The 27,277-nt window shown below is 40.2% G+C and overlaps 1 protein-coding gene across 1 annotated transcript in view; it reads right to left on the minus strand.

The window, feature by feature from the left end:
* Positions 1–1,149: 1,149 nt before the first annotated feature.
* DMGDH (dimethylglycine dehydrogenase) overlaps positions 1,150–27,277 on the minus strand; it is a 57,367-nt gene continuing 31,239 nt past the window's right edge. Inside the window, exons 13-16 of the mRNA XM_036310238.1 lie at positions 25,873–26,030; positions 21,660–21,719; positions 7,746–7,880; positions 1,150–1,726 (exon numbers count right to left, since the gene is read on the minus strand). Coding sequence (XP_036166131.1) covers positions 1,511–1,726; positions 7,746–7,880; positions 21,660–21,719; positions 25,873–26,030 — 569 coding nt within the window. The 3' untranslated portion in view covers positions 1,150–1,510. The remainder of the gene's footprint in view (positions 1,727–7,745; positions 7,881–21,659; positions 21,720–25,872; positions 26,031–27,277) is intronic.

Below are 27,277 nucleotides of genomic sequence, written 5' to 3' on the forward strand. Positions count from 1 at the left end.
TAATATTCATCTCAACATTCCATTCTTCTATTGATCTGTTTTAGGGCTATATTAACTGTATGACATGAATTCAATGCTGTACTTTCATTATTGCCTCTTGTTATTATAGTGTAAAAAAAAGAACCTAGAAGAGTCTATCTTGCAGAAGAGGAATCCAGAGATAGTAAGTGAATATTCCAAGGTTACAGGGCTACAGAAAGGTAGAAAATGAGAATAGGGATCTCTTGATTCCCAACATCATTAACCAGCACCTAATACCAGAACTAAGATATAAGGTCTGGATAATGCTTGATAATTAGGAAATGTTTGTTACCAAGAGGATTTCTTCCTTTTCTTATTTAAGAGGACATTCCAAAGAGAAATAAATGGCATGTTGAGGTGTTCTAATATATAATTACTGTTATGAAACACTTAAAATGCAAACTTGACACCTTTTCAAAACTTGCAAGAAATTATTTGAAAATGTGTAATAATTACAGAATCTTATCACGCTTCATATTCAGCTTTTTTGAATACCTAAGAAAAGTTCAATAAATGTGTAACAAGTATATAATAAATTATAAATGATCAACTACCTTTTATAAAAAATGTGACTTACTCAGTCAACTAAAGCCAAATAATTTCAAGAAGTATATCAAAGATGCATTTTTAAATGAATTTGTTTTCTTGCTGTACACAACTTTTAAGCTCTTGTTTGACCTGATTTGTCAAATACTTTGTGAAATGATATTCAGACAGCACAGAGTGATGTGAACTTACATTAATTCTTTCCCAAAGAGAGGTGTTCAATATTCAAACTGTGTTTGTACTGGCACAACCTATTTATATTTCAGCTTCATTTCAGAAGGTTTTCAAGTATCGCTTCATTTGAAAGACTGTTCTTTTTTTGCAATTTCTCTTCTAAAACAACCTTTGAAAGGACAATAATAATGTCCCATAAAGCTGCTTTCAGGGAAGTTATTAAGAAAATAAGTATTTCAGAGAACTGAATAAAATGTTATATACTAATATTAAATTATACTATTTTCAACAAATATATATTATGAGAAATTAAAATTATTCCTTATCAACTAAGAAAATATTTCTCAATGCAGTAAATCCATTAACAGTATTGCATGTTTTTATGTAAAACATAATTTATTAATTTGTTTTCATCTAATAAAAACGATATGTATATGTTCCTAAAATTCTTCTAATTCTTTTAATTCTGTTGTAACAATGATTGTATATTAATTAGCAAATGCCAAGATATTTTACTGATTGAATTTTATAAGAAACAATATAGGGTAATAAAAATGGTCATTTCCAATTTCTTCATTTGAAACAACAATGGCAAGCGTTAATCAATTATTCTATCTTACTGAGGAAACAGGAGAAAGATTTTAAGATTCTAAATCTGGATTTTGATGATTTTGAAATGAATCCTTGGTTTCCTGTTCCCACAAATCAATTATAATTTTGAGTACAATCATGTAGCAACCATAATTCAGCTGACTGCTGAAGGTCTTTTTCAAATTTTGTCCTTTCCACCTTTTTTCTGAAGTCGGTTTCTGGTTGGTTCCGTCAATACCAAGGGTTCTTGAATGATGATTGCTGGGTAATGTTTGCCTAGTAGTTCAACTTCCACTTGTTGTCCCACCTTACTCAGCTCTATGGGGACGTATGCAAAAGCCAGGCTCTTCTGGATGCTGTAACTGTAGCTTCCAGAGGTTGTGTTGCCAACCACCTGAAAAACAAGACCCAGCGATCTTCAGCAGCCAGGTCACAGCTCTGTGCTCCCCCTCCCGATGGAAACACATTATAGACTCAACACACAAGTAAGTCTGTGGGTATAACACCAGTAGGAGAACTTCACTTTTTTGAGAAAAAATAATGAAAATGTATAAATTATGAAAAATAATTCTCAAAGTATATGTCTATATTACTTTGACATTTTTTATTTTTAAATAATAACGTCTAGTGTTTTAATGCCTGGCAGTATTTTGCTCGTTTCATGCCAAGAAATCTAATAGGAAGAAGAATTTAAATTATTGCCATACTGTTTGATAATAGAAGAGATGTTTTTTAAAGTTTAAATGAAAATTCTCTTCTATTATCAAACAGTATGGCAATAATAAATAAATGGGGGGAAAAATCTAAAAACCCAAATGCAAACTTAGTTAACTACCCCTGAGGGGGTTCAGAAAACGTGCTCAAAATGGTGCTCAATTAAACTACTTATTAATATATAGTCAATGGGCTCTAGTCGGTTGCTCGGTGATTAGAGCATTGGCCCATGGATAGAAAAGTTTTGGGTTCGAGTCCAGTCAAGGGTACATTCCTTGTTTGTAGGCTCGATCTCCAGCCCCAGTCAGGGTACATTCGGGAGGCAACCAATCAATGTGTCTCTCTTACATCAATGTTTCTCTGTCTCTCTCTCTCCTTCCCCTCTCTCTAAAAATCAATGGAAAAAATATCCTCGGGTGAGGATTAATAAAAAAACAAAAACCAAACAATTCTCTCTCTGTCTCTGTCTCTCTGTCTCTCTCTCTCTCTCTCTCTCTCTCTCTATATATATATATATATATATATATATAGTCAATGGGAAGTGAATATTCCTTATGACTTACAACTAGCATTTAACAATTCCAGGCAATTGCTAGGCACGTAAATAAATGTTAACTTTTACCCTCTCTAGCTCTACTCTGTACATTCTAGAGAACTAGCAGAGGCCTAGTTCCAGCCTCGTCAAGGAATTAACAGAGATACAAGAAAATATAACACGAAATCAAGACTGTCAACATAATGAAGCCAGGATTTGTTCTACACTTTCAAGGCGGTGAAACTAGATAGGTCGAGATGGAGGATGACAACTTTTCAGGATGAGTGGAGACATAGTGTTAAGCAGGAACAATCCAAATTAAGGAGGATGAAACAGGATAACTTGGGAAGGCAAAACAGAACAATACTCGACAAGGAATCAAACTCAGGAGAGGAAAACAAAGCTTTAAGCTACAAAATAAGGAAATAAATCTATAAAACCATCCTGATTAGAAGATAAGATTAGTGGAAACCATATCTAAAGGAAAGGTTGAAAGGGAAGGAAAAGCAGATTACAATGTAAGTACATATGTCAGGTTAAAATGCCACATTTAAAAATGTAAAAGGAAGGCAACAAAAGCAAAACCTGGTTTACAGCCCTGCTCCACATGGCTTCTCCTGGGTGCACACATGCACGAATCCTCCAGCCTCCCAGCCTAGCCCAGAGGGCTGGTGACCCCAAACATTCATGGACGTGAATCAGCCTGGTGGTCGTTCAGCTGCCTCCGCAAGGAACCCACTAGTCAACCGTCTTATGATAGTGTATCTAGTCTTTTAGAAGCTACACTTTGATGACATTAAATATAGACTCCTATCTCTGCAGCCCTAGTTGTTAACTATCTCATTGAAATCCCAAATCAGAAGCTCTCCATATCATTTCCCAACTTGTTATGGTGAGAACTGGTTGGTTAGAAACAAACAAACAAACAAACAAACAAACATCAATGTATTCGTTAGTAAAGGCTTCTCTTGAAGATTATTGACTGCCCAAGTATTGCCTAGAGAGCACACATTTTCTCCTTTAGGTCATAGATAAGTGATCCAAGACAGCGATCTGGGTCAGGGAGGTTGGAGTTTTAAGCATTGCTTTTTGAAAGTCCTTCTTGGTAACTTCGGTTTCACTTCCCAGTCTGCAAAACAGAGATCTGTGTCTGGATTCTTGGGAAAGTTACCCTGACTTGCTTGGGCGTCTTAAGAAAACAGGAAGAGGCCTGGGCAAGTCTCTTGACCAAATCCCCTAACTCACGGGGTCAAAACCCTACAATCACTCTGAGACTGTGTACACCATTTCCTCAGGACTTCCTATCTCTTTAAAGCCCAGCAGTGATTTCTGCGTTAGTAAGTTAAAGAAACAGTAGTATATTTATTTTGTGAATGCTATTTTGAAGACATTTATCAAATGCTTTGCTTTCTGCTACTTTAATTTCTCCTTTAATTTCTCTCTAACTGAGGAGTTAGTAACCCAGAGTATTTTAGAAGTCTGGCCTTTCCTTTTATCCTATTACTAAACAGCCAGGAAAATATTTTTTTCTAGCATACATCTTACGTTGTTTCTACCTTAAAATCCTCCAGATTCAATTAAATGCATTGCTTGGTTTTTATCAGCAATTCCCAAGAACAACCCGCCCACACCCTCTGCCTAGGACACACTCACTCTCATATTCTTTTGAAATCAAACACTGGCCTCCTTCTTACCAATGTGAACAAGCCTCATTTATTTCTACCCTTTTCTCATTCTTCTATTAGGAGACTTGAAGTCACCTCTAGCTGACGTAGAGAAGACAACATGGTAAATGGCCTTTGAAAGTGATCACATAATTTAAACTGGATGCTATATTGTAGTGTTTTTGCTGCATTTTAGTTTATGAATAATGAAAAATATGACTTTCTAAATTCTCAAACTTACTTCTCCATAAACTTCTTCAAAACTTACTTACCAGCAAAGCTGCTTTTATAACTAATGCAGTGGTTCTCAACCTTCTGGCCCTTTAAATACAATTCCTTATGTTGTGACCCAACCATAAAATTATTTTCGTTGCTACTTCATAACTGTAATGTTGCTACTGTTATGAATCGTAATGTAAATATCTGATATGCAGGATGGTCTTAGGAGACCTCTGTGAAAGGGTCGTTCGACTGCCAAAGGGGTCACGACTCACAGGTTGAGAATCGCTGAACTAATGAAACCCCTTCCATTCCCAACTTTGGGCCTTAATTTTTTTAAAAAAAACCCTTATTTAAAATTATAATCCCTTTGTCCAGCAGTGCCCTTCTCCCAGTTGGGCTTTACTTTCCCTCAGGGTACTAATCACTCTCTGACATGACACTTATTTAATTTATTATGTTCATTGTCTCTCTCTCCTTCCCCTGGAATCTAAATTCCATATCACTCTTGCCTATTTTGTTCACTGCAGCATCCCTAGAATATTGCTGGCACATAGTAAATACTTGATTAAAACTTGCTAAGAACATGACTTTATCTCTACCCTATCTCTCTAAGTGGAAATATTTGCAAGAATGGAATGGCAAATACCAAAGGCTGTAAAAGTCCAGACAAAGTTGGGAAATAAAAAGCAAAAACGATTTCATATCATTCTAGAGCAGCAGTTCTCAACCCTTTTGGGGGTCGAATGGTCCTTTCACAGGGGTCGCCTAAGACCATGGGAAAACACATATGGAATATATAATTACATATTGTTTTGTGATTAACCACTATGCTTTAATTATGTTCAATTTGTAACAATGAAAATATATCCTGCATATCAGATATTTACATTACGATTCATAACAGTAGCTAAATTACAGTTATGAAGTAGCAACGAAAACAATTTTATGGTTGGGGGTCACCACAACATGAGGAACTGTATTAAAGGGTCGCGGCATTAGGAAGGTTGAGAGCCACTGTTTTAGAGTATAAAGAGGATCAAAGAGAGTGGTTAGTGACCCTATTAAGCACCAAAGAGCAGACAAGTGATATCAGGAAATTTAAGAGATATGTTATCAATAAAGGACCCTATAAGTAGATTAAGCAGAGGGCATACAGTAGGAAAGATGAACAGTAGAGCATGTAAACTCAGTGCACAGATATGACAAAGGAAGATTCAAAACCGAACTTGGGCTCCCCAAGGTTTCCTCCACACCCCTCCACCCCTGCTTTGAGATATAATTAACATGTGACATTGTGTAAATTTAGGGTACAGGTGTCCAGGTATTTTTTTTCCTTTAACTTGGGTATCATATTTAAGATGGCTAACAGTCTGGTTGAAACTGGAGGAAGCGCCTATTAGGAAAAGAGGGCTGGCAAAGACATTTAGAACAGAAAGAGGAAGGGGAAGCAGTGAGGAAAGAGTAGGAATGGTTCAAACAGAAGAAAAAACTCAGCATAATTCTAGGTGAGTGGCTTAAGAAAGAGCTTGAGATCTGAGAAAAGTCTGTTGGTGTCATAGTGTCTAATAGCATCCACCTGCTACTCGGATTACAAGAGCTGTGGGCATATAATTAGCGCTGCAGAGTATACAGTGGGACATCAGCAGAGGCAGAGAAGAGAGTAAATTGGGGTATTCAGCATGGCTTAGAATAAAGGATAAGCAATTCAAGGACCAACTATACCTGGGTCAGAAATCAGCTCCATCAATCACGAGCTGTATAACCTCAGGCCACTTACTTCACCTCTCTGAGCCCCAAAGCCTCATCAAAATGATCAGCCTCATTACAATGAAGATGATCATAGGTATCTGGGAAGGGTGTGGTAAAATCAGATTGGAGAGGACATAAAAGACATCCAGCACATAGCAGGAACTCTGTAGATGTTAGTTCTAAGTCCAGCTGACCCCCACCCCAGTCCATGCCCATTTCTGTAGTAATCCAAAGGCCGATATTTGACCCCACTGCCTTCCCCACCTCCAGTGCTCTTTTTTCCCTGAAAAGATGGGGAAATGGAAACAAATATTAAGTAGGCTGCAGTGCGTGGGGAAAAACCCAGGCATGGGCTCTTAGATGTTGGGTATTGGCCAAGCAGACACTGTTCAATATGGACCAGTTGTTTAAGTGAAGGCCCTGTGTCCGCCCCTTGGTCTAAGCTGAGTTACCTCCACCTGCCTGGTAACACCGGCAAAATCTTGAGCCAAATTGGGTTTTACAATAGTCATCAAAGTGGTGGAAATGAAGTCTCTCAGTGAGTTACCTGATTTTACTGAAGAAAGGATGAGATGTAACATTCCAAAGTGAGAAGAAGGTAATTTACTCTTCCTGAAGAGCCAAGTGGTTTCTACTGTCCACTTTACTTTATAAGGTTCTATTCTTTATTGTCATAGAAGCTTTCATTTGGAAATTTTTTTTCTGCTAATGTGATAAGGTTAGAATCGCCATCTTCTGAAAGAAGCTAAGTCAAGAATGCCAAATTCTTTATATAAAACTAGAGGCCCGGTGCATGAATTCATGCACCAGTGGGGTCCCTCAGCCTGGCCTGTGGGATCAGGCTGAAACCAGCTCTCTGATATCCCCTGAGGAGTCCTGGGTTGTGAGAGGGTGCAGGCCAGGCCAAGGGACCCTGCTGGTGCACAATCGGGGCTGGGGAGGGATGCAGGAGGTTGGCCAGCTGGGGAGGGACCGTGGGAGGGCTCCAGGTTGTGTCTGGCCCATCTCGCTCAGTCCCGATCAGCCGGACCCCAGCAGCAAGCTAAACTACCAGCTGGAGTGTCTGCCCCCTGGTGGTCAGTGCACGTCATAGCAACTGGTTGAGCGGCCTTAGCATATCATTAGCATATTATGCTTTGATTGGTTGAACGGCCAACAGGACGACTGGACACTTAGTGTATTAGGCTTTTATTATGTAGGATTTATCTCTTGCATTCACAAATAGGGATGTGGCAAACAAGTAGATGACTTTATCCTCTAAATCATACCTTCCTCATTGTGTAATGTATTTCACGTTCTTGGGTTTATATTCTTTAATCAAAGCATATGAATTTTATGTTTTCAAAAATGTGTAGCATTTTGTTTTTCTTTTAGTTAATTGATTTGTTTCTCGAATGTCAGCTGAGAAATCAAGTGTGTCATCTCTCAGAGAGATAAATAAATTGCAAAAGCTCTAAAAGGAAACAGACAAGGAGAGTTTCCCTTGTAGAAAAGCCACATGGCCCTGCACCGAGGGCCTCAGCACTCACCTTGCCCTTGTGCCAGATGCTTTCATTTCCCTCCGGATCCACATCGTCCGTGGCCAAGGTGAGGCAGACCAGTCTCCGTTTCAGCCCCTCGGCTTTAATCTGTTTCAGTGCTTGCTTTCCTATGAAGTCTGCTGGCTGCAGAAACCCAAGATAATGATGATGAATGAATGCTCAGGCGCTGTGACAAGGTTAGAGATGCAAGCATTTAAATTTGTCTTTGCTATTTTCTCACCAATTACACATTCAATAAAAATACAGATTGGATCAGATGTCTAGAACAAATATTTCTTAGTCCTCAAATGACAATATCAGCCACCTATTCCTTCTGAATAAGTTAGACTTAAGGGTACTAACTTGTGATAACAATTTTACCGGAACCACTAGGCAGAAAAACATAAGGTGAGGTATTGCGATGGTGGGTTATAAAAGTGACCCTTGTACCTAATGGCTCTGGATGGTGGTCCTGGCCGGCAGCGAGCACAGCCCTCCTCAGTTTCTATGTGCAGTAAGCCTTTTACAAGAAGGAAATTCACTTTTTGAAATGTGATGCCAAAAACAACCACAAAATGCCTCACGTCTTCTCCTTCTTTGGAATAATGGTCTGGGGAACGTATTAACCTTTTGGGTTGTACTCATTAACTCATCTTGGAAATTTGTCAGACACAAAATTAGACACAGACATTTTGATCAAAGAGCTTATTCTCTAACATTGAGCGTTTCCACCTTTTGTTTCTCCTTCCATGCAACACATGACAGATGACATTCCTATTCCTGACACATCCCTCTGGGCACACTCAGGGTTATTCCCAATGCAAGGCGAGTGAGTGAGAGTGGCATTGTTCCAGGGATAACCTTGAATCCAATCTTATATGTGAAGAAAAAAAAAAAGAGTAGGAATCATGCAAACTTCAGGACTTTTACATCTATTAATAACACCTTACAACAAACAGGTGAGCAATGACTCCTCAGTGGAGACACTTAGCAAATAAAGGAGATACAATTCTGTCCAACCAGAATGCCAGGTAAGTGTGAGAAACCAGTCAGGGGCTAAGAGCAGGAAGAGTGCAAAGGATGGTACACTGGGGTGAAGAGTCCACCTTAAATGTGCTCAAACAAGCATATCCTATCTTATGGGGAAAAGGGGAATTTGTGACATACAAATTACATCTCTGTGGATGAGATTTAATTAGAGTTACAATGTGGAAAATGAAATTCTCAAAAACAATTCTCATATACAGACCAACTACTCTCAAAAGAAAAGACAGGGAACAACTTAAATTTTTTCATTGGCCAAAGAAGAGAGGAAACAACATTTCATGCCAAAAATGTCCTCTGCACTCTTAAAGATTTTAAGAGCTGTATAAATCCTAAATCCAACATTTAGGATTTATGCAGCTCTTTCTGCACACCAACCATTTTGGGTTGGGTGCAGTAAGTCCCCTTAACCTCTCGGTTAAGCAGCGGCAGGGGTCCGCACACACTCTGCCTGAGACTCCAGTTCCGCCCTGAACTAACTCAGAACTTCTAGGACAGGACAACAAGATATGATTTCTATGGATATTGCAACTTTAAATTGCTGACCTGCACTGGAAGCTGGAGAAAGTTTACATTGGCTAAGGTTAAAATAATTGCAAAATGAAAGCCCAGTTCTTTCCCTTTTCCCAGTGTGATCCAGATGGTGAGAACCAATCATAAAGCTGCATTATGAAACCAGAGAAAATTTCAAAGGAGACTAGACCCCATGTTATTGAAGACAGGACTGCTAGGGGAAAACAAAACAAACCCATAGGAAGAGCTTGATTCGTTTGAATTCATGTGTAGGAAAAATTTATGATTAAAGTCATAACAAACCAATGTTCATTATAGTTCAAACTTGGATATCTAAACACAGAAAGAACTCAATAACAACAGCAACACGTTTTTCTATCTTTTTAAAAGAAGACTTACATGACAAGGTGTGCTTTTTAGAGTTCCTGTATGGCCTCACACTTTGTGTGGAAAAGCTCTTACAATAATAAGAGAGGCTAATGCACACTACATAATATGATTTATGGAGTGCCAGGAGATGTAGAAGGAGGAAAAGGAGGAGGAAGGGGAAGAGGAGGAGGAGGAGGAGGAGGAGGAGGAGGAGGAGGAGGAGGAGGAGGAGGAGGAGGAGGAGGAAGAGGAGAATTGTTGTTGTTTCTTTGTCTCCTGTTATGAAATCGGAATCTTTACTGTTAGAGATTCACTTAGATCTTAAAAGTTTGGGGTCTTCCTGAGTCCCTAGTAAATAATTTTCTTTAATTATTTATTCAACTATTATTATTGTCCTGCTATGTTTCATACACTGTGTCAGGCACGGGGTATTTGGAGCTAAGTAGAACATGGTCTCATAGTTTCTGTGAGGCCCTGCTAAGATGTGACCTCTTCCCTCCACATCGTAACAGGCCAGGTTTTGAAATGATCTGTATCTCCTCAGTTTTTAAAAAATTTATCTTTACTGTTGACAGTTACTGATGCCCCCCCCTTTTTTGTTTCAATACATCAGAGGAAAGGAGAACAGTTTGAGATTACGGGAAACATGGTAGAACAGGATACATTATAGCATACAAATTAGCTACACCAGTTTGAAACAAGACTCAATGCTGGTTCTGTTTGTTCAGTGAGAGTGTAAAAATCACAGTATTTTATAAATTGAAGACAAGAATGTCTAATGTGTGAAGGCAGAAATGCAAACAAGCAGATTCTATGATAGGGGTCTGTACAATGGGGGCTCGGGAAAGTGTGATCGCCTGGCCAGCATGGCTCAGTGGTTGAGCATTGACCTGTGAACCAGGAGGTCACCGTTAGATTCCCAGTCGGGGCACATGCTCAGGTTGTGACTTAATCCCCAGTGTGGGGTGTGCAGGAGGCAGCCAATCAGTGATTCTCTCTCATCATTGATGTTTCTATCTCTCTCACCCTTCCTCTCTGAAATCAATTAAAATTATATATATATATACATATATATATATATATGTATATATACATATATACATATATATGTATATATTTATATACATATATATATTATTATTTTTTTTTAAATTTTTTTAAAGAGTATGATCAGTTTTGGGGTGGGAGAATGGGGCTGGGGTAGCATTCTATCAGTAACAATTTTGTAGAAGAAGTAGTTTGAACTGAATTGTTAAAAATGAGATTTCATAATGGCTATTATCTGCATAGCCTTTCCTAAAAGTCCTTGCACTTACATTATAATTTGATCTTCACAAGAACCCATAGATGGTGGATTTGGGGTCTAAGTAAATGAACTTGGCCAAAGAAATCAACAAACTGGTTAAGAATGAAGCTGTCAAAAGTCCCAGCTCTATTATTTTCATCGATTATGAGGGCCTCCATGCTGCCACTTAAGCCAATATCTGCTACACCTTTGGGGGGGGCTGTGAGAAAGTTGGCCACAAGCAAAGCTTTCAGAAATGGGTCCTTTTGGGGGTGCTGGATGAGAGCTGTTGGGGCAGGTGCTAAGGGGTTGAAGGGAATGAGATGCACTGGAAGGGGCGTGTAACTCAATTTTTGCCAAATTCATAATTTTACCCAAGTCTAAGCAGAGACATAAGGTATCAACTAATCACAAAAAATAGGAAAAGGGGAGACAACCCCAGAATACTCATTTTAGAAGAGAAAAATTGAAGTAATAAGCAGTAAAAAAGAAATAATAATAGTTACAATTTATTAGGCACTTGCTATGTGCTAGACACTGTGCTAGTTGTACATTCTGAGGGTTGTACATTTACGAGCTCATTTAATCCTCATGATGTTCCTATGAGAGAGACAGTTTTACCCCAGTTTATGGAAGAGAAAGGCCCAGCAAAGTTAACGCTCAGTTACATGGCAACATAACTCACACCTTTATTCATCCATACACTAGAGGCCCGATGCATGAAATTCATGCACAGGGGGAGGAGGGGAAGGGGTCCCCTCAGCCCAGCCTGCACCCTCTCCAATCTGGGACCCCTCGGGGGAGTTCCGACTGCTGGTTTAGGCCCAATCCCTCTGGAATATCCCTCTCACAATCTGGGACCACTGGCTCCTAACTGCTCACCTGCCTGCCTGCCTGATCACCCCTCACTGCCCCCCCCAGTCACCCCTCACTGCCCCCCCCCGCCAGCCTGGTCACCCCTAACTGCCCCCCCTGCCAGCCTGGTTGCCCCACATAGCCTGCTGTTCAGTCATTTGGGCGCCCCTCACTAACCCCCCTGCTGGCCTATTCAGTCATCCATTCGGTTGCGACAGTTGCTTAGGCTTTTATATAGATAGATAGATACTTTATTAATGACCATACCTGGAGACTATCATAGGCAGACCCAGCTGATATAAATACTCAAAAGAATATTTCTGTTAAATTACTCCTAGGTAGCCCAAACCTATTTTGAAATATATTCACTTCACAATAATATTTTTGTACTACATAAAAGGATTTGAAAATACCCTGAAGGTTAATACTAATGAAATTTGACATCTACATCTACATATCCCTGAATTAGGAAGTGATCTTGTCAGCAATATTATTCTCAGACATGGATGAAAACAATACTGTAATAAACAAGAGAAATCTAATTAAATATAAGGAACACACACTTATAACACAGAGAAGGGACACCTGCCTCTTGAGACAAGTCTCCCTCCCAAGCTAACCTGGTGCCTGATGGGAAGATTTAAAGTAGGGCAATGGCATTTCATTCTCATTTTACGGGGCTTTCCTCCCAAGGAAATTATTAATTATGAGTGAGAGAGGAAAATATGTCTGAAAGTAAGTGCTGTGATTGAAACTGGTGCTTTCAAGATGACCTGAGAACAGAAATACATTTCTTTAATGAGTCACTGCCAAATTAATCATATAAATAGCTATGCAAGTCTTTGCGAAACATAAATTTCTAGGGCACTGAGACTATGGCTTAAAAATAGCTTTGGCTTATCTTTTTAATTTATTAATTTTAAAAAAATATATATTTTATTGATTTCAGAGAAGAAGGGAAAGGGAGAGAGAGCTAGAAACATCATTGATGAGAGAGAATCAGTGATCAGGTGCCTCCTGCACGTCCCCTATTGGGGATGGAGCCCAAAATCAGGGCATGTGCTCTCACCAGGAATCGAACCATGACCTCCTGGTAGATAAGTTGAGGCTCACCACTGAGCCACACCAGCCGGACCTGTATTTGTCTTTCTTTTTTAAAAAAAATCTATTTTATTGATTTTTTACAGAGAGGAAGGGAGAGGGACAGAGAGTTAGAAATATCGATGAGAGAGAAGCATCGATCAGCTGCCTCCTGCACACCCGCTACTGGGGATGTGCCTGCAACCAAGGTACATGCCCTTGATCTGAATCGAACCCGGGACTCTTCAGTCCCCAGGCCGATGCTCTATCCAGTGAGCCAAATCGGCCAGGGCTGTATTTATCTTTCTTGATACGAATACCATACTGTCTTCATTACTGCAGCTTAAATCAGGTTTAGTGATAGTCCTGAAACTTTGTTTTTCAAAGTTGTGGGGTTTTTTTGAATTTGACAAAGGAGGCAAGAACACATAATGGGATAAAGAAATCTATTAAACAAAAGTTGTTAGAAAAAAATTAGATAGATACTACGTGCAAAAAAAAAAAAAAGGCTAGACCACCTTCTTACACCATATACAAGAATAAACTCAAAATGGATTAAAGACTTAAATGTTAGACTCAAAACCATAAAAATTCTAGAAGAAAACAGCAGTAAATCTCTGACCTTTCTCGTAGCAATATTTTTTCTGATTTATCGCCTAGGGCAAGGGAAACAAACAAAATAAACAAATGAGACTACACCTAACTAAAAAGTTTTTGCACAGCAAAGGAAACCATTAACAAAATGAAAAGACAGCCCACTGAATGGAAGAACATGCTCACAAATGATACATCTGATAAGGGGTTAATATCCAAAATTTATAAAGAACTTATAAAACTCAACACCAAAAAAACAAACAAACAGACAATCCAATTAAAAAATGGGGAAAGGACTTGAATAGGCACTTCTCCAAAGAGGACATACCAATGGCCAATAGACATATGTAAAGATGCTTAATGTCACTAATCATCAGAGAAATGCAAATTAAAATCACAATGAAATATCACCTCATACCTGTCAGATGGCTATCATCAATAAATCAACAAACAACAAATGTTGGCAAAGATGTGGAGAAAAGGAAACCCTCGTGCACTGTTGGTGGGAATGCAGCCTGGTGCAGCCACTGTGGAGAACAGTATGGAGTTTCCTCAAAAAATTAAAAATGGAACTGCCTTATGATGCAGCAATTCCACTTCTGGCAATGTACCAGAAGAAACCCAAAACACTAGTTAGAAAGAATATATGCACCCCTATGTTCACTGTACCACTATTTACAATAGCCAAGATTTGGAAGCAGACCTAGTGCCATCAATAGATGAGTGGATAAAAAAGCTGGAATACTACTCATCCATAAGAAAGAAGGAAATCTTACCCTTTGCGAAACATAGGTGGACCTGGAAAGTATAATGCTAAGTGAAATACGCCAGTCAGAGAAACACAAGTACCATATGATGTCATTTATATGTAGAATCTAATGAACAAAATAAGCTAACAAACAAAATAGAAATAGACTCATAGATACAGAGAACAGACTGACAGCTGTCAGAGGGGTGGGGACCTGGGGGACTAGGTGAAAAAGATGAAGGGTTTAAGCAAATTAATTTAAAAAATAAAAACAAAAATAAAAGAATGCTCTGATGAACATAGTGTGCAGAATGCTGGTAGCCTCTTTGCAATATCATTACAATATAATTCCATTTACTGGGGGAGCACGGTGGCAAATATAGTTTGCAAGTAGGAAAAAAATCATCATATGATTTAAAAGAATCATACTCCCAATGATTCTAATACACAGTCAAGACTGAGAGGCACTGAAAATTTTCTGCCTCCTCAATTCCTACTACTAAGTACCTAAAATATCCCCAACAGAGTTGGGTACTTTTACCACTATAGCATATTAAAAATTTCTTTCTAACCTGTTGTCTGTCAACATGATTTATTTCCACTTTGATGTTTTTTAAAATGCTAATATTTATTGAATACTTAGGAATGTAGTAGGGCTGGTGATAAGCCCTTTGCTACATATTGGTTTTGGTTTTATTTTGCTTCATGAATAGTTATGCTTTAAATAATTTTTCTACAAAGAGAGACCCTGCATTTTCTAGAATCAACATTGTCTTCTAACTTGTGATTAATATATATTACATTTCATTCCATTTCTCTGGTTAGAAACCCAAGACAGGAAAAGACAGGGAGAGAAAGAAGGGGGTGGGGGATTTTATAGAAAAAATATTCTGATCTGCTTAAACACGTTACACTTAGTACTTGATTCTCTGTGACTCTTGGCTGAGACTCTCTGGAAATGAACAAAGATTTAGTAACTCCAAAAGGAAAATTCCAAGAATACATATGACTCCACTTTAAGGGGGCTGATTTTCCTTTTGCTCTTGATGAATGCATTTTTTCATTTCCAAGTTAAAACACACACACACACACATCTTTCCCCCAAAAGTAACTTCCTTTGGAACAAATTCTAATACCAGCAGGAACAATAGTATGAGTTGTTTCAGCTACAGGGGGTTTAGCTGAGGAGATTTAAAAGTACATACAAGCATTCTTTATTTTCACCTGCATCACAGTTCTGGTTAACGCTTCTGTCCCAGGCCCTGTGCTCAGCTGAACAACTCCTGCGGGCCATACCATATTTTCACAATTAATGTTATATGTTTCCTACAGCATTAGTTCCTGAAACACCATACGTTTCCAGCTTCACGAGATCTGAGAGCACCCAGGAGTTACAGCTGTAACTTTTAGACCTGTGGCCTAGCAAGGGGTTTAATAAATGAAACTTAATAGTAAATGTTGGCCAGATGAATGAATTGTGTGCACATGTTTACCTACTTCAGTTAAGCCAATGCCATGGGGGAACTGAAGCTCAAACAACTCTATGAAGTAAGGAAGGCAAATACCATCACACCATCTTCCTTGGCCATCCAAGATTTCTTCCACATTCCATTTTTCTTTCCCTACCTTTGTACTAATTTGACAAGAATTCAGTTTACTCTAATGAAGCCTAATGATCCATCTCCTCAGTCACCTATTTTCCTTCTTAAAATGGGCAAAGCAGCTATTCTGATCCTACTATAAAACAGAATTTGTTATAACAAAACCATGACTATGGGGGCTTTAATTAATGAAGTGTAGTTCATGTAAATTCTATATGTTCCCAGAAAAAGGAATTCCTGGGCAGTTATGCAAGGCTGATACAGTCTTTATGGGAAAGGACCTTGCTGGGAAAAGTGATGGGTGAGAAAGCACAACAGTGAGGTCAGAGCTCAACCTGGGCTGACCCTACTGACAGCACGTAGTTCTCTTTGCCTCTCTGGCTTTAGTGTCCTCGTCCTCAAATAAGGAAGTGGGACTGAGGGGTCTTCAGAGGCCCTCCCACTGGGACATCTCTCCATTTTTCTCATTATTATGGCTTATACGGTCCTTGTGTAAATGCTTAAGGGCCAAGCAGGGAATTCTCCAGGGAGGCATACCTGGTTTTATTGCTGTTTGCTATATTGTGCTTCATTGATATTGTGTTTTTACATATGGAAGGCAAGACTCTGTACCAGCGGAAAGATTACAACTTGCTCTACTGCAATACTCAAGTATCGAGACCTTGCCTTCCATGTGTAAAAACAAACAAACAAAACCCCAAAATCACAACATCTGTGAAATGCAATAAAGTAAACAGCAATAAAATCAAGTATGTAGGATCTAAACAAAGGTGATTCAACCTATTCATCTGTTTAGAAATGAGCAAACATCAATATGGCCAGGGTGATACCCACTGACCACCGGAGTCAACATAATTGAAGAAGATGGGCTCCGGGAGGTCCAGGTCCTTGTGCTGCATGGACCGTCACCCAATGAAAGCATTAGAAATGACCTTTGTGACACCAGAATAGCAGCAACAATTCAGAAATCATAAAAACACACCGTACATCAAAATCACTAACTGTTAAACTAACTTAGTTCTGAGCTGGGCTTTGGTTACTAAAATAATTTTAGAGGAACTAATGAATATGTAATCCACACCTGCTTATAACCATAAAGGGATTTCTAAAACCCATTTTCAATACAAAGAGATAATTTATCTGTGCCTTATTCTCAAACAATAATACCCAAACACTGAAGTAAAAGAGAGAGTGATCTGTTTATCTAATGGTGACCAACAACGGAACTTTAGTGCTTTCAAGAGCCAGGCCATTTTTATTATTATTTTAAATTCTGTGAGCAGAGGAGCAATCTGCTGCTAAGGCCTGCTTAAATTCCAAGCACCTGCCTTCTCTGGTCTGGAGGCAGATGGTACGTCATAAAAATAAAAGTCAAGGGGAATATGCACAGAAAGAGAGTCCCTTTAAAACCCATTAGGAGGAGGCTCTTCTTCCTAAAATCTAATACTGTAAATATACATGTTTATGTTAATATCTTAGCTCAGGATTGGGGAACTGATGCAGGGCATTAAAAAGTTCCTTAGGCTCGGATCTTGGAAGATGGTGGCATAAGTACACGTTTGTACTCGCCGCCTCCCACAACCACATCAAAATTACAACTAAAATGCAGAACAACCATCATCCAGAACTGCTGGAAAGCTGGCTGAATGGAATTCCTACAACTAGAGAAGTAAAGAAGGAAGCACACTGAGGCTGGTAGGAGGTGCAGAGGCTCGAATGAACTGATCCAGCACCCACGTGGGCTGCTTTTTTAGTCAGGAGGGAGATTATCTCTGTGGAAGCTGCCCAGAGGAGCAAGGGATCCCAGCCCCACACCAGACCCCCAGCCCAGGGTCCAAGAGCTGGGAAAAGAAGTCCCTACAGGCAGTAAGAACTACAGGCTGAAAAACTAGTGCAGATTGGGGCTCAGTGACACAGAGGCTGCTAGAGACCCAGCTGTTCCTCTTAAAAGGCCCGCACTATGAACTGAACTTACCAGGTCCTGCTTCCTCTGAGCTCTAGCACCAGGGCAAGGCTCTGGGGAACAGAGATGCATATGAGGAGGAAATGGATTGTCTGGCATCAGGGCAGGAACTCGGGGGAAGGAGGGGGGCTTTCTCCCAGACGGAGGTGCTCGCAGGGATCATTGTTCCTATGCTGGGACCTCCCCCATTGCAGGACCAATTGGCAACCATTTCTGTTTGCTCTGCCCTGATGATTTCCTAAGACCCAGCCTCATCCAATTTACAACCCTACCCAAGCTGTGTGCAGCAGCTTTTACATAAGATTGGCCTTTCCTTGCTCAGGATAAAATCTCTCAAATAAGCTGCAACTGGTTCAGGGAGCCCCAAACTTATCAATAAAAGGCCCAAGAACTGGCACCAGCACCAGCCTGCCTTGCTTTATATCTGGGCCTCATCTGGATACTTCCAAACCTGATACAAAAAGGAAGAATCTGCAGATCTCTCTGTAGCTCCTGCTGGATGGCCCCAGGGAGTGGCTGACTTTGCACCTACCTGGAGACCCAAGAGCCAGTGTACTCAGTGGTCAGTGTCAGACCATACCGGATTACAACTCTTCACATCCATAAGCAGCACACTCAAGGGGCAGACTCAGTGAGCACCAAAGCCCCACTGAAGGAAGTCCATAGGGTGGAGGGGGGCAAAGGGGAGAAACAGCTCTCCCACTGTAGTGGCAGCTGGTCCCCAAAGCCAATTGGCCTAGAGGTCGATTCCTCCCAGTGACACCAACATCAATCAAGTCTCAACTACAAGATTGTGAACACAGCCCACAAAGGGGTGCACCTAGAGCTCCCAGCTCAGGTGACTGGGGAGGCTGAGCCACTGGGCCCTACAGAACACCTATTACACAAGGCCACTCTATCAACTCAAGGAGACATAGCAGCTCTATTCAATACTAGAAACAAACACAGGGAAGCAGCCAAAATGCAGAGACAGGGAGGCATGTCTCAAATGAAAGAAATGGGAGAGAGCAGACTACTGGATATAGAGTTCAAAACCATGGTTATAAGGTTACTCGGGGATCTTCTAGAGCAGTGGTTCTCAACCTTTCTAATGCCGCGATCCTTTAATATAGTTCCTCATGTTGTGGTGACCCCAACCATAAAATTATTTTTGTTGCTACTTCATAACTCTAATTTTGATACTGTTATGAATCGTAATGTCAATATCTGATATGCAGGATGTATTTAGGGGACCCCTGTGAAATGGTCATTTGACCCCCAAAGGGGTCATGACCCACAGGTTGAGAGCCGCTGTTCTAGAGACCTCCAAAAAAAATTGTAAAAGGACCAGTTATAAATTAAGCATACACTGACTGAAATAAAGAATAATATACAGGGATTCAACAGTGGAGTGGAGGATTCTGAGAATCAAATCAACGATTTGAAATATGAGGAAGCAAAAAACACCCAACCAGAAGAGCAAAAAGAAAAAATCCAAAAATGTGAGGATGTTTTAAGGAGCCTCTGAGACAACTTCAAGCATACCAATATTTGCATTGTGGGGGTGCCAGAGGAGGAGGAGAGAGAGAGATATTGAGGACCTGTTTGAAGAAATAATGACAAAAAACTTCCCCTACCTGGTAAAAGAAATAGACTTATATATCCAGGAAGTACAGAGAGTCCCACACAAAAGTAACTCAAAGAGGACCACACCAAGACACATCATAATTAAAATGCTAAGGGCTAAAGACAAAGAGAGAATCCTAAAAGCAGCAAGAGAAAGCAGTTAGTTACCTACAAGGGAATGCCCATATGACTGTCAGCTGATTTCTCAACAGAAACTATGCAGGGCAGAAGGAAGTGTCAAGAAATATTCAAAGTGATGAATAGCAAGGATGGACAACCAAGATTACTTTACCTAGCAAAGCTATCATTTAGAATTGAAGGTCAGATAGAGAGCTTAACAGACAAGAAAAAGCTAAAGGAGTTCATCACCACCAAACCAGTATTATATGAAATGTTGAAGGGTATTCTTTAAGAAGAAGAAGAGGAAGAAGAGGAAGAGGAGGAGGAGGGGGGGAGGGAGGAGGAGGAGGAGGAGGAAGAAGAAGAAGAAGAAGAAGAAGAAGAAGAAGAAGAAGAAGAAGAAGAAGAAGAAGAAGAAGAAGAAATGAACAACAAAATTGCAACAAATACATACCTATCAACAACTGAATCTAAAAATCAAAATAAACAAATAAGAAATCTAATGAACAGAATAAACTGGTGAATAAAATAGAACCAGAGGCATGGAAATGGAATAGACTGATGATTCTCAGAGGGAAGAGGGGTGAAGGGGCAGGAAGAGATTAAACAAGATCTTATATGTATATATGCATTACCTATGGACACAGACAATAGGGTGGCAAAGGCCTGGGGTGGGGTAGGAACCGGGTGGAGGGGGGCAAAGAGGGGGAAAAAGAGGAACATCTATAATAATCTCAACAATAAATATTTTTTTTTTAAAAGTTCCTTACCCTGATTCATATGCATGTGCTCACATATTTCCATAGGAGGGGGAATAGCCTTTACTTTAGCTTATTAGCACCTAAGGCAGAACAGCTTGTAATTGGAATTCTCACAAGTATCCCAAACAGCAGCAGCTGCTGTTCCAACCTACAGACTAACTGCAACTCTATGGAGTTCTCAGAGTGACCAAAACACTGCTCAGTGGCTGTGTGAGTCAGCTTAAGCTGCTACAACAAAGTCCCACAGACTGGGTGGCTTCAGCAACAGGAATTTCTTTCACAGTTCTGGAGGCTGGGAAGATCAAGGTGCTGGTCAATCCAGTCCCCCTGTAGTGTCCCCTCCCTGACCTTCTCACTGTGTCCTTAGATGTACAGAGAGGGAGCTTCCGGTTTCTCTTTCTCTTATAAGAACATGAATTCCAACATGGGGGCCCCACCTCAGGATCTCCTAAACCTAATGACCTCACAAGGGCCCCACCTCCAAATAACATTCTGGAGATTAAGGGCTTTAACACACAAATTATGGAGGGACACAACATTCCATCCAAACAAAGGGATAACCTCATACAAATACTTATGGGGCTTATATAGCTAAGCTAAGCTGTAATAAATTGGCCTCAATATGTTTTTCCACAATAATTAAGTAGGGTGATGCTTCTCAAACTGTAGGTGCACCAGAACCCCCTGCAGTTTGGTAAAACAGATTTCTTGGCCTGAGCCGCAGAGATTCTGATTTAGTAGGTCTGGTATGGAACCCAAGTGATTGCCTTTCTCACCAGCTCCCAGATGCTGCTGATGTGTTCTGTCTGCTAACTGCACTTTGAAAACCACTGATACAGGAGTTCCCTTTAGAATGTCAATATCAGTTATGCTTCTTTGGGCCTGTATTTGCTTCTCAGTAAATACCTATTTTATGCTGAACACATTTGAAATGTGTCATTGGCTTATGCTCAGATGTTGCAGTTACATACAAAGATGCTGAAAAGCAGATGGACAGATGTGCTCAGGCGAGGTTGCTTGGTGCTGTGAGCACCAGGCAGAGACCATTCCTCAGCATGTTTGGGTGCTGATGTGTGGCTGCGCACGGCTCCAGGTTTTTCAAGGATGTCTGCTGACATCTGGTCCTGACTAATTTTATCTTAGAATGTAGATCTGGTCTTTGAAGTTCTCGATTCAGCTATCTTACCTCTACAAGCACACTGCAATAGTTTGGCCTGACATCACATTTTGAGAAAGCTTCATATGACGCACTTGAGCAATGCTTAGTTTTCTGTTCAACTCCTTTGTCCTATAATCACACTTGGTTAAATTTTAAAGCAAGGTTCTGCCATGAAACAGCATAATTTTAAGATTTACCTCAAGTGCACTTTGGAATGTAAACATACCTTATTTAGCTTTACAAAATATTCCAATCCAGCTTCCAAGGGATTTGTATCGCAGTTCATCTAAAAGGGAAGCACACATTTTAAACCTTAGATGAGTGCAAATAATTTCAGTAACTTTCATGGTTTTGTTTGTTTGTTTTTGTGTCATTTTTTTTTAAAGAGAATACTTTTTTATTTTAAATATAAATTCTGAAAAATGATAATTATTTACTGGTCCTTAAAGTGATCTTTAAAATCTAAAATTCAAATGTAGCCTTTCAGATACTTCAATAGCAAAGTAGAAACTAAAATTCACAATTTGTTTCCATGACTTTTATTATAATAAATAGCTGAGAGATACCACAACATGATGTTCCTTCCAAAAACAAGACTTTCATATACTTTTATGTAATAATTTTGCATAATTAGGTTTTGAAAAGTTATGAAGTAGATTGCTTATCTTACAATTAGTGAGGATTCAGGATAAGTAGAAGGGAAAGCAGATGGTAGGGAAATGATTTCTATGGAATTCAGGAAAAGAGAAAAGGAAAAAGCAGATGTGGACTCTCAATCTTTTTTTTTTTTATAGTCCTTTGGTTTTATTTTCTGGGATTAAAAAGGAGTATAGGCATAAATGTTTCACCTGATCCTCTTAAAGATATCCTTTAAAATAATTCATAAAATGGCTTAATTTAGGTTTCTTGGTTATTAGGACCCATCAATGTCACTGTCAGCCTTGACTAATTGGTTGAAAATTTCAGAGCAGAAGAAATAACTTATGAATATTTTCCCAATCCTTGAGAATCATAATCATCACAGGACTATTTTATCCTTTCATCATACACTTCCGGAAAGTAGATGTATTCATTCATTGTTAACAGGACACAGAGCAATGTATATACAGAGCATGACTGGGGAATATCTGGCCCATGGGCTGTATAAGGCCTGCGAAATCATTTGGTTTGGCCCTGCCAAGGCATTAGGAGTGAGTTAATTAAGTGTCTGGTAGCAGGCTAATTTTTAAGCTGATAATTTTGTATGGCCTGTGAATGATATTATAAATATCCAAATGGCCCCTGGAAGAAAAAAGGTTCCCCACCCCTGTAATAGAGGGTTAATCCATGTAAATTGGCTTCCACCAGTAAGTAAATTTTCTGAAAATCAGGGATATAGTCAGGAAGAAAACCAAAGAAGGAAAATGACATAGACCATTCTGCTGCAGTAGTGATCATATGAAGCACATCACCTTTGTTCTCAAGGTTCCAGTGGAGTTTCTGTACTACATCTGAGCCCAAACTGCCACTACAAAAGTGACGAGCAAGTCAACGTGCTACGCGCACTTGCTCCAGGTGACCAGTAGTAGTCTGAGCCAGAAGACTTGTTTGCCATGAATTTGCAGCTGCATTTGGTAGGAAAGGATGGTCTGAACAAACATATACAGAGAACCCATACCAAAAGGGAGCACTGCTCCACACACGTACAGCAAAAAAAAAAAGGTGGTTTTCTGGACGTTTGCCACAACAGAAAGTCCTTAACAACTCAGCAATCCCAGTCCAAGGCCAGCCTTGTTTAATTTGTTGATACACTTCCCTTAGGAATTCAGAGCATGAACTTGCTTATAATAAACATAAATGGTAGCAACACATAAAAGCATGGTGAAATTTAACAGACAAGCATTGTTCTGGAGCTACTGTGCCAGTGTCACTGATAGGAGGCGAACAGGGGCAGCATTGTGGAGAGTGACAGCAGTCATGTAGGAGAGTATGAAAGCAGCAGCTGTCCAAATTGCATGGGCTGAAGGCAGGAAACTGGGGCCTTACTGACACCACCGCGTCTCAAACAGGTCTTAACACTTAGCAGTTCCTTGCTTCTTTGGTTTTCTCTTCCTCACTAAACTTCAAGTTCTGTGAGAACAGGAACCAACTGTTTTCTTCACCATTATCTTCCCAGCTACTGTTTTAGGCTGTCTTCAAATCTGCCCAACCTGCCCCTTGTGTAGATCTTATGTTCTCTGCTTTCTCTGAAGATCCATGAATCAGAACTGCAGTTACAATTTTTAAATCTCATAAATATTTAAATGCCACTGGTAATAAGATGAATTCCTTACGCTGTCTCCTCTAAGTGGTGACTGCTTTCTAGGATGAGCTGCCAGGGCTGGCTGCTGGGGTCCGGAGCCTGCAGGCTGGATGGAGATGGGCCTCAATCTTTTCTAATGCAGCTGCATTATTACAATATACTTCCAGTCAAAGCTAACACAGCTACTTGCCGTTAAACCTGAAGTTAATGTTCTTATCTGTTTGTTTATTTTGTTGGTATTTGTCCCTTTTGCTCCAAGAGAACTTGTCTAAACCTCATAAAAAGTAGGCAAACTTTTAAGAAAAATGACATCAGCACTAACATAAATCAAATGAGTAATATAAGCTTGTTTCACATTATATAAAATGATGTAGTCTCATATTTTCTAATTAATTTTAATTATTTTTTTTATCTGCTTAAAGTTTTAGAATTTCTCCTTTGGCGGGGAGGGGGGGGGGGGGTCGGGGGAGGTGATTAAAACAAAGCCCAGAATAATATTTACTGATTGATACCACTAGAGGGCGTACTGGTACTGCTGGGAAATCAGGGACCTGGGATGGAGAAAAGTTGTTAAGAAGAGGATGGCTTCCAGAGAAGGCAGGAGATATAAAAGGCAGGAGGGTGGAGAAATGCCGGCCTCCAAGGACTGCTTCTGTGGCTTCATTCCTTGGGGAGCAGTGCGGGGACTCTCCCTGCTGCATCCTCATCTAAGGCCCTGGTAGTAGTCTGGGAACCCCTTGATAGAATATCTCTCCTGCAAAATGTCCACAGGCCTCAGGGCCCTTCTTACAGTGGCTCCAGGAGGCTGCCCTCCCCACCTCAAAGCCCACTTGCTTCTGCCCATAGTTTAACTGCCCAGGGGGCCCTGCCTGGGCTTCCCAACCCCCCTTTGCTCTCCAGTTGAATTCATTCTATTGTATGCTGGGCACTTTATAGACTAGTATCTGTAACTCTGTAGGAGAAAGATTATCTCTATTTTATAGGAAAGAAAACAGAGGCCCTGGAGAGTCAAGGCCACATGTGTGCTGGAGGATAAATTCAGACCCAAGAGACCCCTCTCTAATGTACACCCTTTACAGCTATTCCTCATCTCACTTTTCAAGCCTAAAACCTCAATGTCTTCTAAGGAAACAACTAGGAATCTGAAAAAATTAAGGGGTTCAGAGATAGCCTGTCTTGCTGGAGATGAATAGGAGAAAAGAGTTTGAACCATAGTTTGGCCACTTCATGTAACCTGATCAACATTGCTTACTGTTTCTTAGTGTGACTGGGTGCAGAATGGGGATAATTTAGATACCCTGAGTCTCAACCCCTTGTCCAAGAATCATCAATAATCAGGAGAATTGAGAAGGTACGTGACAAGATGCATATGAAAATGGTGTGTAACGATACAAATAGAAATCTTTAGTTCCCATTATCAATGGTAGAAGTAGGCTAGACAACACATCCTAGAGCAGTGGTCGGCAAACTCATTAGTCAACAGAGCCAAATATCAACAGTACAACGATTGAAATTTCTTTTGAGAGCCAAATTTTTTAAACTTAAACTATATAGGTAGGTACACTGTTATTAACTTAATTAGGGTACTCCTAAGGCTTAGGAAGAGCCACACTCAAGGGGCCAAAGAGCTGCATTTGACTCGCGAGCCGCAGTTTGCCGACCACGGTCCTAGACCATCAACTGTGCTCCTCAGAAAAAAACCCGTTTGTTGTTATTTCCCCAAAGGGAATAGGCTAAGAAGAAAATGATAATGGGAAGCATGGCAGAGGAGGAGGAGAAGGAAAAGGAGGAGGAGGAAGAATTTAAAAGGTGGTCCTCCTATTGTGGGGGGTAGGCAGGCTCCCTCAGAGCAGCTACAGCTCCACACACAGTCAGAGACAGTGTCCAGGGCTCTTTGCCAAGAGGAGGAATTAGGCAGAATAAACATTACATCATAATTACACTAAACTTTCAACTGGGAAAATGAAAAGAAAAACCTCTTCCTCTAATTAAATAAAGTTACTAATAATACATAACTTCTCTTACAGTCAGAGCCAATGTTAACGCAGTTAAAACTAGCCCTTGTAAAAATAAAGAATGAAAAAAAAATAAAACTAGCCCTTATATAAAAATCAGATTCGATAAACAACATTTTAATGAAGATGCTGGCATTTCAAACCTCAGACCCCCAGGCTCTGAAAGCTTTTTCCAGTCTTAGGGCATTCATGGCATATGTGCCAAAATTGTCGATTCCCTCCTCCTGGCCTGCATCCATGATGGCATTATACAGTGCCACAGAATCTTCTCGTCGGTGATACAGCTCCCAACCCAGCTCACCTAAAAGAAACCCACAAGTGCCACATCAGAGTAAGAACAATGGTCACAAAGAATAGTATGCATTAGCTAAAATAAATGGAGAGATGCCATTTATGCAACATAGACATTGCTGAGTTTTAAAAGAACAGTTCATAAGGGAAAAATGCAACAAAAACCTACTGCAAAAATTCATGCCCAATCCTGTCTCTCACACAGAGGGCGGTATCTAGGACACCTCTTCACATGACGTAGAAAGACTGTAGTGCAGGAGGAGTTCATCTTGACCCCTGACTGGCTTCATGATGTTGAGTAATTAGCATGGCATAGTTTATCTAGATAAGGGGTTCAAGGTTTAGGAAACTCTATTCCCAACTCCTTGCCCCAAAATCACAAGGCTTAAAAAAATGGGCAACTGACACTTATTCAAATGGTCTTCATTGTGGGACAGTCAGAGTCTCTAATTCCTCCTACTCCCCCTTTCTTCCCCACCTGGTCATTCCTCTCACCATTAGAGCTATAGGCAAAAACCAAAGGAAATGAAACCCAACCCAGTTTGCTTATTTTTTATTCTGTTCGTGCTTTACTCTGTCCCCACTTTGCCAAGGTTAGGGGAGAGGGTGGGGAAAAGGTACACAGATGCCAGGGAAGGGCTACAGCCTTTGTACTGTGTGTTCTCCTTGTTCCCCAATGTTGAGGGCTGGTGGTGATGTGTCTTTCCAGGACACCACCAAAGCAAGAGCAACATGTACTTGAACAAATGCCTGGGCACCAAGTACTCCTTCTGTGAAAAGACAAGGAGGTCTAGAGGAAGTTAGACGTGAGCCCAGAGCACCAATGGGGAGGTGAAGAAAATTCATTCAACTCTTGTTCTGAATACCTACTATGTACAAGGTTAGGTACTATATGAAGACTTCCTCAATACACTTAGAGCCTAGAAAGGAAGATGGAAAACAGGAATTCTGCAAGAGAGGTGCCTGATACATTCAAGATGGTCTCTATGGGAGACGACCTTGAATGTTCCCATATAGAGTCCACTGGCCTAAATATTCTGTCAACCCTTCCAACTATTCCAGCAGCCGTCATCTTCCCATTCTTTTATCTACCCTTATAATTGGAAATTTGTGGACTGATCTCTCAGGCTAAAAGTGCAGAGAGAGAATTGTCATAAAAGTTGGGCAGGAGAACTCTTTCTCCAAAATTATACGGGAGAGAGAGAGAGAGAGAGAGAGAGAGAGCATTTTTGGTAGCTTCTTTTAAATTTTACTCTA

The sequence above is a fragment of the Myotis myotis genome, unplaced genomic scaffold, assembly GCF_014108235.1.
Source record: "Myotis myotis isolate mMyoMyo1 unplaced genomic scaffold, mMyoMyo1.p scaffold_m19_p_5, whole genome shotgun sequence".
In the NCBI taxonomy this organism is placed as follows: Eukaryota; Metazoa; Chordata; class Mammalia; order Chiroptera; family Vespertilionidae; genus Myotis; species Myotis myotis.